Raw genomic sequence first — 12,645 nt, forward strand, 5'->3', positions numbered from 1 at the left:
ATGTACTGTACCGATCAAGGAACATTATTACAAACTTGCATGCATCTGCAAGGCGAAAACCAGGCACGATGAGTGTTTCGATCGGCGATAAGATTGAGGTGAGGTCTTATTTTAGGCTAATGCCCCCTAGCTAACTGCACACTCTCTCTGTTAGGCAGCGTTAGTTCACATTAAAGTTAGTTTTAGCTTTAAATGGCTTGTTTGCCGTGCTTTTAACGCTTATTGTCTTGATATACTAACCTCAATAGTGTCAAAGCATCTAATTTGATTCACTTAAATGCATATATCGTTTAACTTTCAGCTAATATTTTGCTAAACTACATGTTAGCCATTTAACTCGACGTGAGTGTTCGCTTTTGTTTGTGTGTCAAGTTGTTTTTTACTTAAACTTGCTTAACTCTTATTATTATTTGTGGTATTATTATTATAACTATATCAGTTTGGGTATTGCTATCAGCATTAGGTTGCAGCCTGGTGATGTGTAACCTTACCTCTCTCCCGGGACACATTGTTATTCCCCTGCTTCAGTTCGGTAATCCAACATGTTGCTTGGAGACAGCTCGTTAGCGGGAAGACAGCCGGGATAATGGAGGGTTCTGGTTGGCCATATGACAGCGTCAGGTGTTGGTGGCTTGTTTGACGGTTAACGTTTGTTGTGGGACGGATTTCCCTATGTCAGGTCATTAGATGTAGGATTGTGTGTTTAGCTGTTCATTCAGCATGTCGCAGGCCAGAGGGATGATATTTGATCAGGTTATCCACTATTTCTTACTAAACCATTCTGCTGACACCGAACCCAGCAGAGATGAGGAGAATTGTTTACCTTTTAACCAGGAGCTCAGGATTGAGGTATTATGTTATTGAAGATCCTGTCTGTAATTTGATCAAAAATAGAATTACCTTTAAATCTGAGATCATTGTTAAATATTTAGCAAATACAATTCATTTATCTAAATGATTTATTGTTCAACTCAATGTTTATTTTGTTCTCTTTCCTGTTGTAGGACTTTAAGGTCCTCACCCTCCTTGGGAAAGGCTCCTTTGCATGTGTTTACCGGGCCAAATCTATAAGGACCGGTCTGGAGGTTGCTATCAAAACGGTAAGAACCCCATCATTCTAAGTCATTAAAATGAGGTAATTACAGCATGCTTAACCTGTAATATAAACTCTTAACCAAAACACATGCTGTTACCAGTGACGGTTGAAGTGTAAAATGGAACTGTTTGGATAATTAGACCCTACTCGCCTCCCAAGGGCTTCTGGTGGTCTCTCGACTCCCCTCGAATGAGGTCTGCAAGTTCACTGGCTTTGTGGGCGACAGATTGACTATTAGCCAACAGACCAACCACCATGCAGCAGCGCAGTATCACAGTGTTTATCCTGTGATTGGCAGGTGTATAATTATCTCGTTTGTTCCCATCTGCAGATTGACAAAAAAGCAATGCACAAAGCTGGTATGGTCCAGCGTGTGACAAACGAGGTGGAGATTCAATGCCGATTGAAACATCCTTCTATTCTCGAGGTAACGTTGGCTGGACTCAACTGATTTGGTATTACACTACATACAGTCTGCCTGTGTCCTCCTTTAGACTTTCTTTGCAACGTTTCGGGTTTATGTTTTTCTGTACAAAATGTACAATTTACGATTTACAACGATTTGCAGCTACAAACACACATTCATTGTAGAATTTAATGTAATTATTTTTGGGAAATCATATATTTTGTTTTTCTCACTAACATGATAATAAATACTGTATTTTATATCATGTCTTTATTTAAGCTGTACAACTACTTTGAGGACAGCAACTATGTGTACCTGGTGTTGGAGATGTGCCACAACGGAGAGATGAGTCGGTGCCTAAAAGAGCAGGAAACAGCATTCTCTGAGGATGAAGGTCAGGCACAATTATTTTACTTGGGAAAATTAAACTAATATTATGTTAAAGTAAATGGTTTCTTTGATGTTCAGTTTTGCAAGCTACCTTTTTCTAAAAAAGGGTGTTGTTTTGATCCGCAGCACGACATTTCATGCATCAAATATTGAAAGGAATGCTGTACTTGCATACCCACGGCATATTGCATCGAGACCTGACCTTGTCTAACCTTTTGCTGACGAGCAGCATGAACATTAAGATTGCGGACTTTGGGCTGGCCACTCAGCTCAAACTCCCAACTGAAAAGCACTTCACCATGTGTGGGACGCCCAACTACATCTCCCCAGAGGTGGCCACTCGCAGCGCTCACGGTCTTGAATCGGACGTCTGGTCGCTGGGATGCATGTTCTACGCATTCCTGATGGGTCGCCCTCCGTTTGACACGGACTCAGTGAAGAACACTCTGTCTAAAGTGGTTCTCGGGGAGTATGATATGCCTAGCCATATTTCTCTGGAGGCTCAGGACCTGATCCACCAGTTGCTGCAGAGGGACCCCGCCCATCGGCCCAGCCTGTCTGCAGTGCTGGACCACCCGTTCATGACCCAAAGCCTGCTGGTCCGGACCAAGGATCAGGGGTTGGTGGATGATTGTTCCATGGACAGCGGCATTGCCACCATCTCCATAGCTTGCACCTCCTCCATTTCAGCCAGCAGCAGCAGCCGCCTCCAGAGGAGAACCAGGAACATGATCGGCTCTGCCCTGCCGAACAGAATGGTGCCCATTTCAACCTTTTCACGCAAACCCATCAGCGCCTGTTTTGAGGATGGAGACCAGTGGCAGCAGCAGCAGCATCAAGCGGATATATTTCACAGGGAGGGAAGAAGCAGGGGGGTTCATGGTGGAGACAGCAGGGAGCCTCACTCCCGCTACCTGAGGAGGGCGCACTCCTCAGAACGCTCGGGATCGGGCCGGGGGCCGGGTCACGCCGAGCTGGGGAGAAGCCACTCAGAGGAGAATCTGACTGGTTTAGAACTACGAGAGCATGGGCGGCTCCCCTCTCCCCCCGTGAAACAGTCGACAAAGTAAGACATGTCTTTATTTATGATGTTATTTTTATTTTAACACATTTTATGAGACTAACAGGTTGCACTTTCTTTTTCAGTTCTGGGTATTTGTTACCCACACAGAATGCACATCCAACAAACCTGCAATTTCAAGACCTGGATGGAGTTACAAATTGGCTTAATAATGACGGTAAGATTTTGATTTAGATTATACAGATACATTTCAGCATTGGTAAAGCGAAAACAAAAAAAGCTACTTGCTACTCAAACAAATAAAGCTATCCTGTTTACAAAAATGTTTTCTCTTTGCTCAGGTTCTGGTCAGAGGCCGGCAGACGGCAGCACTCACAGCAGCAGCGGCAGCTTTCATAGCGGTCGAGGACCTCTGGGGAATCATAACTCCTGGACCGACAAGCCCATGGGCCGAGGTGTGAACCACAACCAGCAACACGTGCAACACAACCTTCACTCCAACTCTGACTCGTTCAGGGAAAATATACCAGAGTTCCAGCCTCCTCACAGCAGGGAAGTAAAGCTGCCTTCAGCTAAACCCGGTGTGGATAAAGAGAAGAAAACGCTGAGAGACATAATCCTGCCCCTGTGCGCATCCAGACTGAAGCCTATCAGACAGAAGACCAAAAATGCTGTTGTAAGATATTACACACATATATATTTTAATTATGTAATGTTTACTATGAGCAGTTGAGATAATTATCGTATTTCCTGTTTCCTACAGGTGAGCATTCTGGACACAGGTGACGTGTGTATGGAGTTGTTAAAAAGCCACAGCGGTCAAGAAAGGGTCAAAGAAGTCCTCCGGATTTCCTGTGACGGTTCCATGGTGAGCTCACTGAATCAAGTACCTCTGACATGTTCCATATGTGACATGTAGGGGGTAGTGTAACAACATAATATAACATAATGTTATTTAAATCTTAATATTATCATCTCTTGAAGGTGACAATATACCAGCCTAATGGTGGAAAGGGGTTTCCTGTCCTGGACTGTCCTCCTGCTCCACCTGAAGATATTCTGATCTGCAGCTACGAGGACCTTCCAGGTATTATGACTGACATAATGCAACAAGTAACATCGGCTCGAATAAGATCAAAAATGTACTATAAGTAGGGTTGGGAACCGAAACTCGGTTCCAGATGAGAACCGATAAGAAATTGCCGGGTACCGGGTACCCATACGAAATACACAATTTCGGTTCTGCTTAACGGTTCCTAAACGCGGTAGACCCTGTATTCCAGCGGGTCCGTCTGCACAGTGGTGACCCGGTGGAATACAGGGCGGACCTGGAGAATCACAGAACGGCCGGCACCGCCCTTCATCTTTTTAAACGGCATCATATAAGTTGCGCTGACAGGCGACAGAGGTCCACAGCTGCCCCGCAGCGAGGCTCCCCCCGCCCTCCCGTAGACATTTCACGAGCTCAGTCACTTCATAACACCAAAGATGGATCGCGGTAAACGCTCTAAAGTGCGGCTCCACTACACTAAAAAAAGAAAAAGACAAGGCACAGTGTAATGCCTGTTAATAGCTTGCCACAGGCATAGCTCAGTTAAAATAAAGCACAGCTATTGTGCAATCCATTTGTATCGCATGTATATTTTTTATTTGTAACAATTTCAGTTAAAGTTTAAAAGAATAAAGATATTTTTGTTTTCTAAACATTTGACCTATTTCTTTTACAATTTTGGAATCGAAACGGGGAATCGATAAGAACCGGAATCGATAAGCAGAACCGGAATCGGAATCGAAACATTTCAAACGATGCCCGTTCCTAACTATAAGTGATTTTATTTTTTTCACAGAAAAATACTGGAAGAAGTACCAATACGCCTCTACGTTTGTGCAGCTTGTGAAATCCAAGACTCCAAAAGTGACCCTTTACACCAAGTACGCAAAAGTCATGCTGATGGAGAACGCTCCGAATGCAGACCTGGAAGTTTGTTTTTATGATGGTGAGTCAAAGGTAGTTAACTAGTTATTGGAGAAAGCTGTGCTGACGATTTATTGTGTTAGAGTTAATATGTCATGCTTGACTTGCGTTGTGTAGGAGCAAAGACCCACAAGACGTCGGAGCTGGTGCGAGTGGTGGAGAAGAGCGGGAAGTCGTACACGGTGAAGGGCGAGGTGGGGCTGAGCGTCCTGAGCCCGGAGAGCAGGAGGTATGTGGAGCTGTCTGACGAGGGCCATAGCATGTGTTTGTCCCTGGAGGCCGCCATCTCAGCGGAGGAGCAGCGCAGCACCAAGAAAGTCCCTTTCTTCCCCATCACTATTGGCAGGTAAGAGGAACAACACGTTGATGTCATTTGTTGGTTTGAATGTTGCCTTGTGTTGTGGTTAATGTTAGTTTTACACCTGCTCCCAGGAGACCTGCCACCCCTACCATCCCAGGCTCTTCGTCCCTGCCCTCCCACCCGGTGCCTCCTGATACTGCTTCACCTCCTCAACCTCCGCAAATCACTCCTTCAGTAGGTGTCTTACAGCCCTACACTACAGGGTGTATAAACAGAAGAATAAGAGGCTTTAACAACTTGACTCTTGATGGGACTTGTCTTTCAATTTCCAATTTTGTATCATTTTTTAGATGATCTCGTATGACGGGTCTGATTTCACCACAGCCAGCCTGAATAGGAAAACCTCCCCGCTGCGACAGGACACAGGGAAAGTGGTGAAGTCGATATTTGTGCCCAATGTTGGATGGGCATCCCAGGTAACTGATAAATAGATTCAGCTATATTCTATATTCAGAAAATGAATCGTCTGTGTAATTTAAATCTGTGTCTGTCTCTGCAGCTGACGAGTGGAGAGGTGTGGGTGCAGTTCAACGACGGCTCCCAGCTGGTGGTTCAGGCGGGAGTTTCCTGCATCACCTACACATCTCCAGACAGGAGGGTCACCAGGTACTGCAAAATAAACGTGTTGTGACTTTATAGGTGTTTGTGTTTGTGTGCAGGAACAGCTCTCTTTAACGTTTGTCGTCTCCTCAGGTACAAGGAGAGCGAGAAGTTGCCAGAGCACGTCAAGGAGAAGCTGCACTGTCTCTCCACCATCCTGGGCCTGCTGACCCTCCACAGCGCATCATCTCCAACCTCATTAACTACTTGTAGTTATAAATAACAAAACCTCCCAGCAGCTGGCAGGGAACAAAACATAGCATTAGAAAACTTTTGTACTGTCTTGTGTTCTTGTAAATATTTGTATTGTTTTGTTTTTTTACATGTACAGAAGACTAAGATTATGAAAAGATATATTTTATTTTAATAACAAACCCTTTTGTCAGTGTTGAAAAAAAGTCCTTATTTTTGACTGTCTCCAATTCAATGATATGTGCAAACCATAAACGCTCAGTCAATAAACATCTGGAGGTTTGGTGGAGAAATGCTGCACTTTGTTTTGCAGTGGTTTTATTCACTAAGAGATCTTTGTAGAAAGAAATTAAAGTATTTCAAGATGACCATTAGAGGTCACCTGAACGGATTGAGCAGAATTAAGAGACAGTTTCTCGAGTAGTCTCATGTAACAGATATAAGGTGTCTGCTACATGAGACTACTATACATGAAAGCAATTAGTGACAAGTACTTGGTGCGGTAAACAAAACTGAATTAAAAAGTCAGATAAGGGTTCACATGTTTATTTCGCCCTGTTGGTTTGGCCATTTAATTACAAAAGGATTGCGGATTCCTCTCAATTACAGAACTGATACAAAACATACTGTACGGATGTTAGCCTAGGCATATATACACGTACTGTACAAGACACCCAAGAAGTAAACATTCAGGTGGAAACTGGAGCAGGATGACAACGTCTGGGTTGCAGTAATGACAGAAGGCAGGATTAACCATTTATTTCCCATTAAGAAGCACGATAAGGAACACAACATAGGACACACAATATAGTGGTGTACACAGATTTCAGCCTGTCCAGCTTTAACAGGGGCGCACCCATCAAATGTTTCCCCGTTTTCTAGAGGAGGAACCATGGGGTTAGAGTTTCTCTGAACCTGCTGCTTTACACGCTGAATTATTTTCTTCATGACACACAAATTGTGGGAGATAAAACCAGAATGCTAACCACTTTGTGGAAATATTCTCACAATGTGATCTAAAGAAGACCACATCTCAGAGCATCAATGATTTTCTTTTTGTCCCAGAGAGATGTTGTTGAGATGGCTGCACTGACACTTATTCAAGGACAGTTCCATCAGATACAGAAGGAGGACATGGGACAGCTAGGAGGAGCTCTCTGGGACAAGAGAAGAAGAAGCAGGCTCAGAGGAATGTGAAAATCTACAGGTTGGCACTCCTTCCCACTAGATGCTAGAGGGAGACAACAGCATCAACCACACGTGTCCCTTTGACACCACCTGTACAACCAGACCCAGCGCTTTACTAAACCTCTAGTAAATATCCACCGTTTGTTCCAAAACATCCCTCGTGCTTTCATTTAATTTATATAAAACATTTTTTTCCCATAAAATCTCAATAAAATAAAGTTGCTCTTAGTAGATATCAGGACAAAGATATTAACAAAATCGGAGTAAAAAAATCTCACAGTGAACACTGGGAACAAGAGCTGGACTGTCTCCCCCACTGCTTCCCCTCCAAAGTATTTTAACATGTGACAATAACAGCAGCTGGAACAGAAGCAGGTCCAAGGATCTGAGCTTCAAGCTTTACCCAGTTTTCTTTACTGCGTTTTGTAAGAAAATGCTGTTAGTGAAACTAAATTAAGCACAGACGTTACACCGCCGAACAACTTCCTCAATCATCTGGAACCATTGTTATTCAATGATATCAAAATATTTGATACCCAATTTGAAACTTTAACATTTGACCTTAATTCTGGTGGAATAATATATGTTCTGATTCTTAATTATGTAATTAAAGCAGCATTCTTTTGATAGGGAAGCCTCAGTAGAGGAGTTTGCTCACATTACAGATACAAGCACTGACGACATGTGGAGAAGCCTGTTTGAGGAGACTATAGAAGAGTCTTGAAGAGATGAGTTCAATCTCACACTGGAATTCTGAAAAAACAAATCATGGAATTGTCTGAAAATATCCACAAACACGAAAAGGAATGTGATCCTCGTCTTCCTGCAGCGAATCAAACTGGGACTCTAACAAGGACGTGTTGTCTGTTGACGACCTAACATCCGGCATCTTACATACAGTAAAACACTCAAAGACCTAAAATCATTGATGCAACAATCATAAAAAAGAAAATCTTGGTCACATGGTCATGGAGATTTGATTCTGCAGTCGTCCCTCCAACACATGACGGAAATTTGATGGCACTCGGAAAAGTAAACGGCTTACCCGTTTGTTCAAAACACCCACAAAACCCCAAACTATGTTGTCGTTCATGTTCAGACTCATGGTGTCCTCTGCGGTGAGTTGGCCACAGTCACATAGCAGCCCTGGACCTGTGGAGGCGTGTTCAAATGCCCAGTCACCTTTTCTCCCCGTCACTTTGTGCAGAGGAGTCAGTGGTATTGACCAGAAAACAGACACACTCATCACAGGCGTGGTCGCAATGCAAACATACCTGTGTGTGTGTGTGTTAGTGTGTGTGTGTGTGATACAAGGGAGCATACATTGCACGTCTAGTGGCACATCTTTCTCCAGTCCTGACTCCATTAGCTACCTCATCTGGACCCTTTCATTACAGAGAACTCACACAGGAGAGAAAAATAAAATCAGCTATTCCCAAAAAGTTCCCAAAGTTCACATTACAGTACTGTTAAGTCTCATTAGATGAAACGAAAAATACAAAAAGGCAGAGAGAAAAAAGCTTACACCCAATCACCATCATTTTCAATAACTATATAGGAAAAGGTTTGTTTTTGATTAGATATATTATCATCGTTAACATCATAATTATTATGATTATTATTCATTATTATTGTCACCATTGTCATCCGTTTTGTTTTTTTTGTTCAGGGATCAAACGGAGTGGGGGCGGGGGATCAGTCACTGGGAGGAGGCCTTGGTAGCTATCGTGGAGACACAGTGCTGCTGGAAGTTAGGGGACATGGCCGAGTTGCAGCCCAGTCTCTGGCGGGGGCCCTTCAGCCCGCCGTCGCCCTCTACGATCCAGGGGCTGCCGCTGGCCTCTTTTCCCAGCATGCTGCAGCAGGCGGGGGCCGGCGTGGCGGCGCTGGGTACCGTGGTGCTCACCGGTAGGCTCTTGGGCTGCTCGCTGGCCGGGGCGAAGTCCGGGCTGTGGCTCTGAAGCACGCTGGTGATGTGGTTCAGGAGGTCAGTGAAGAACTCAGGGACACCCTCATAACCTGAGAACACCAGGGGACACCCGTCAGACAATTCAGCTTCTCACCATATTGTAAATGGTAGGGTTATTTTCTCTTTCATGCTATGGAGCTGTGTTTGTACATAGCACATATTTTAGTATATTTACTAGTAATATAATCATTTTGTTCGACTTGATTATCTTAAAAGGTCCCCTATTAATACTGTTTTTCATCAATATATTATAGGTCTCAGATATATACAAAACATGTCTCTGAAGCTTTTGGCTCGAAATACCAAACAGATCATTGCAGCATCCCATAATCCCCTCTGTTTCAAAAGTGCTGATTCTCTGTCTGTTACTTTAGATGAAAATAAGGAGCCACTCTGAGAGATATTTGGTTAGAAAGAACACAATGGTGCTCCAAGAGGAGATTCAGGTGATAAGGTGGGGGGGGGGTTACCTAACCTTGGTTGGTTATTGGCTAATGGTTACACAAGCCAAAAAATAGTTATGACATCATAAAGTGGCCAAAATCTGATCAGCTCATTTTCAGACAGGTTTTTATATAAATGGATCAGGACAAAAAGAGAGAGAATCTTTTTTCCTGAAACCTTCAGAATGTCTTTACAAAGAGGGGACACATGTTGATGTATAAAAGACATGACAAAGTGGATTTTGCATAATAGGTGACCTTTAAATGCTGAAAAGAAAAGTATGTACCCATATGTAAAATGGGTAAGTAGAACAAGATTGCAGGTCATGTGACACAGAGACTAAGATCTGAACAAACAGAGTTCAAGATTACACAGGTGATATTTACCACCAAACAACTGGTTGCACAACAGACCTGCGTCTCCTATGGCAACGTGAGCAGAAGGTCCACTCCATAGATAAACATATAAAGATAAAAAGCACCCCCCTCCCCGTGTTGCACCTACCAGGGAATGCATTGATGTCGATGACGGCGTGTTGGCCTGTTTGGTTGTTGATGATAACGTCGATGCCAAACAGGGACACGCCTAGCGCCTGCCGCAAAGATCTGGACAACTCTCTGATGACATCATCACTGGGGGGCTGGGACACTCCCTCCACGTTCTCTCTCTGAGATAAACACAAAGTAATAAAGATTATTATCAACAAAACTCATACAGAAATCAAATGAGAAAGCGGTCAGTGACATTGGGAACGTACCGTGGTCAAGTCTGAGGACGACTCTGGTTTGGAAACATTGTGGCTGTTGAAGAAAATGGCTTCCCTGTCTGAAAAGAGGAAAGAGGAAAAAGGTCAGGTTGAATTTAAAGAGCTTTGAGTACACACTTTCCCAGTGGCATCTAGATACAGTTCTCATTTCTGGCACTAGGTGGCAGCAGAACGTAATGAGGAAACCAGGCTTTACTAAATACATGTCGTTCCTCACTGACTTCAGGTGTAAAGAAACAGAAACATAAAACCAAAGCACCCTGATGGGAAGTCTTTTAATGTTTAACCATCTAATTTACAATCATGTCATGTTGAGTGTTCATGTATGAACAAAACAGCATGTAAGTTGTTTGCCTCTGGCCCCAGATTTCCTTTGAAGCGGTGATAAATGAGACAGGATGAACTTCAGAAATGATTGCTCCTCTTTTCTTTGTTATCATTGCACTGATTAACCATGGAGTGTTAGAGGGAAGGATGAAGGGAGGGGGGGGGAAGTAAATTCCATCACTGTCCAAATAAATATGCCCCTCTCGGCTTGTAGAGGGTGGTGGTAATGAAGTGTCAGGCCGATGGGCTTGCTCATTCCCAGAGTGGATGAACAAACAGCAGTTTAGCTCCACAGAGGCAGGAAGGCGGGTTGGGACAGAACATCCCTCACAGTTATTTTGAAGTTATTTCCAAACACTAACCCGTACCTCTCTTTATCTTCAAACCTCACTCTTTCATCCGGCCTTTCCATCCACTTTACAAAACACGATGTATAGCTCCGGGCCGCAGAGCCAATCCAAACGCTGCGCAGATGCAACGCTTTGATATGTTGCTTTATGTGTTTGACAAGGGCTGTGCTTTTTTTTCCTTCTGCCTCACCGCTCAGCATTCCAGGCTGAAAGCAACTGTTCTGCGCGTTACACAAAGCAGAAGACTAAGCTGATGGAGCGACCGGTTTGCATGAAGGACTATACTGTATCACATGCAAATGCTGGCGTGTGTGCCAGGGGACAACCCTATGTTCAAATCTCTATCATGGGAAAGGCTTCTGACATGTTTATGGGGAAAACACCGCTCCTCTTGTTTATTCCCAGCATGTACCAACAGGGCAGAACTCAATAGCACTCTCCTGCATCCCTTAAAAGGGTGAATAGGTCCAATCACAGGGACTATAAAGCCCTTTTATGAGGGCTTTTATTGGGTTCTTTGGAAAAGCCTTGCAACTCTTACAGTCGGACCAGTGTGGCCGTCAGCAGCCCCTCAGACCTCCCCACCTGTCTCTCTCTCCTCGCCTCTAGGTCTCCTCACCTGCAGGTCCAGCAGGGAAGTTCTTCAGTGAAGGTCTCTCCACCACGGTGTAGGAGTCTCCCACCACAAACACCTTGTATAGCACCGCGTTGTGGTTGATGAAGCTCTGGATCACACAGGGGGGCTTCACGTCCTTCAGGTCCTCTTCACTGAAGATAATGGCCATCTGAGGACGGAAGGACACACCGTAAATGACTGCACTCGAGTCATGTGAAAATGGAAAATAATTTTCACTAGTCATCTAGGACTGCAGATAAACAATCTCTTCGTTATCCATTAACCTGCCAATTGTTTTCAAGATTATTGGACTGTAAATGTGAGAAAACTGTGAAAAATGTCCATTCAAGTTAAAAGTCCAAGCTTATATCTTAACTGTCTTGTTCTGTCCGTCCCAGACCCAAATATATTCAGTTTAATAATATGTAAATAGCAGGAAATCACCATATTTGAGCGGCTGAAAACAGCATTTTCTGCCCTTTTTTTAAGTAAAGTTTTCTCTAACGATTAAACGCTTATCAAATAGTTGGCAGGTATTTCTCGATCCTCTTATTGTTGCAGCTCTAGTTAAATCCTGTCTTAGATTAATGGAGTGGGTGTGGAGGAATGAAGACTGTGAATCCAGCCGTATTCATTTCAGCTGACACGCTCACACACATGAGGCTGTTTATCTGATTGAGTTGTATGTCCTTGTGTTTAATGGGAGTCCTGTGACAGGACAAGTGTCGCTGCTCAGACAAACTGTGGAGGGTGTGTGACCTCTGAGCTCTGTGGCCTCTCACCTCGTGGGAGTTGGTTCCATGAGCCACCCGTGTTTTGCAAACTGAGGAAGAAAGACAAACGAGGAAATACATTTAGCACAGTTACATAACTTAATGCAATACTGTGAAGCTGAAGTGACATTTCTGCAGGGAAACGAAACATTGAACACTTTGACAGTAAAC

At 43.8% G+C, this 12,645-nt stretch overlaps 2 protein-coding genes across 2 annotated transcripts in view; one reads left to right on the plus strand and one right to left on the minus strand.

The window, feature by feature from the left end:
- plk4 (polo-like kinase 4 (Drosophila)) lies at positions 1-7,330 on the plus strand. Its single transcript, XM_010767046.1, has 17 exons — positions 1-7; positions 74-98; positions 801-849; positions 1,005-1,100; positions 1,428-1,523; positions 1,782-1,896; positions 2,019-2,958; positions 3,039-3,130; positions 3,255-3,589; positions 3,677-3,781; positions 3,898-4,000; positions 4,761-4,910; positions 5,006-5,234; positions 5,321-5,423; positions 5,540-5,665; positions 5,749-5,855; positions 5,943-7,330. Exons 1-17 carry the CDS (start codon positions 1-3, stop codon positions 6,070-6,072), a joined length of 2,808 nt encoding a protein of 935 aa, XP_010765348.1. The 3' UTR covers positions 6,073-7,330.
- itpk1b (inositol-tetrakisphosphate 1-kinase b) overlaps positions 6,786-12,645 on the minus strand; it is a 27,448-nt gene continuing 21,588 nt past the window's right edge. Inside the window, exons 7-11 of the mRNA XM_010767006.1 lie at positions 12,484-12,524; positions 11,705-11,870; positions 10,400-10,467; positions 10,147-10,309; positions 6,786-9,248 (exon numbers count right to left, since the gene is read on the minus strand). Of these exons, the coding sequence (XP_010765308.1) occupies positions 8,929-9,248; positions 10,147-10,309; positions 10,400-10,467; positions 11,705-11,870; positions 12,484-12,524 (758 nt within the window). The 3' untranslated portion in view covers positions 6,786-8,928. The remainder of the gene's footprint in view (positions 9,249-10,146; positions 10,310-10,399; positions 10,468-11,704; positions 11,871-12,483; positions 12,525-12,645) is intronic.

Source organism: Notothenia coriiceps, unplaced genomic scaffold (genome assembly GCF_000735185.1).
Source record: "Notothenia coriiceps isolate Sejong01 unplaced genomic scaffold, NC01 NC01_scaffold00004049, whole genome shotgun sequence".
Taxonomy (NCBI): Eukaryota; Metazoa; Chordata; class Actinopteri; order Perciformes; family Nototheniidae; genus Notothenia; species Notothenia coriiceps.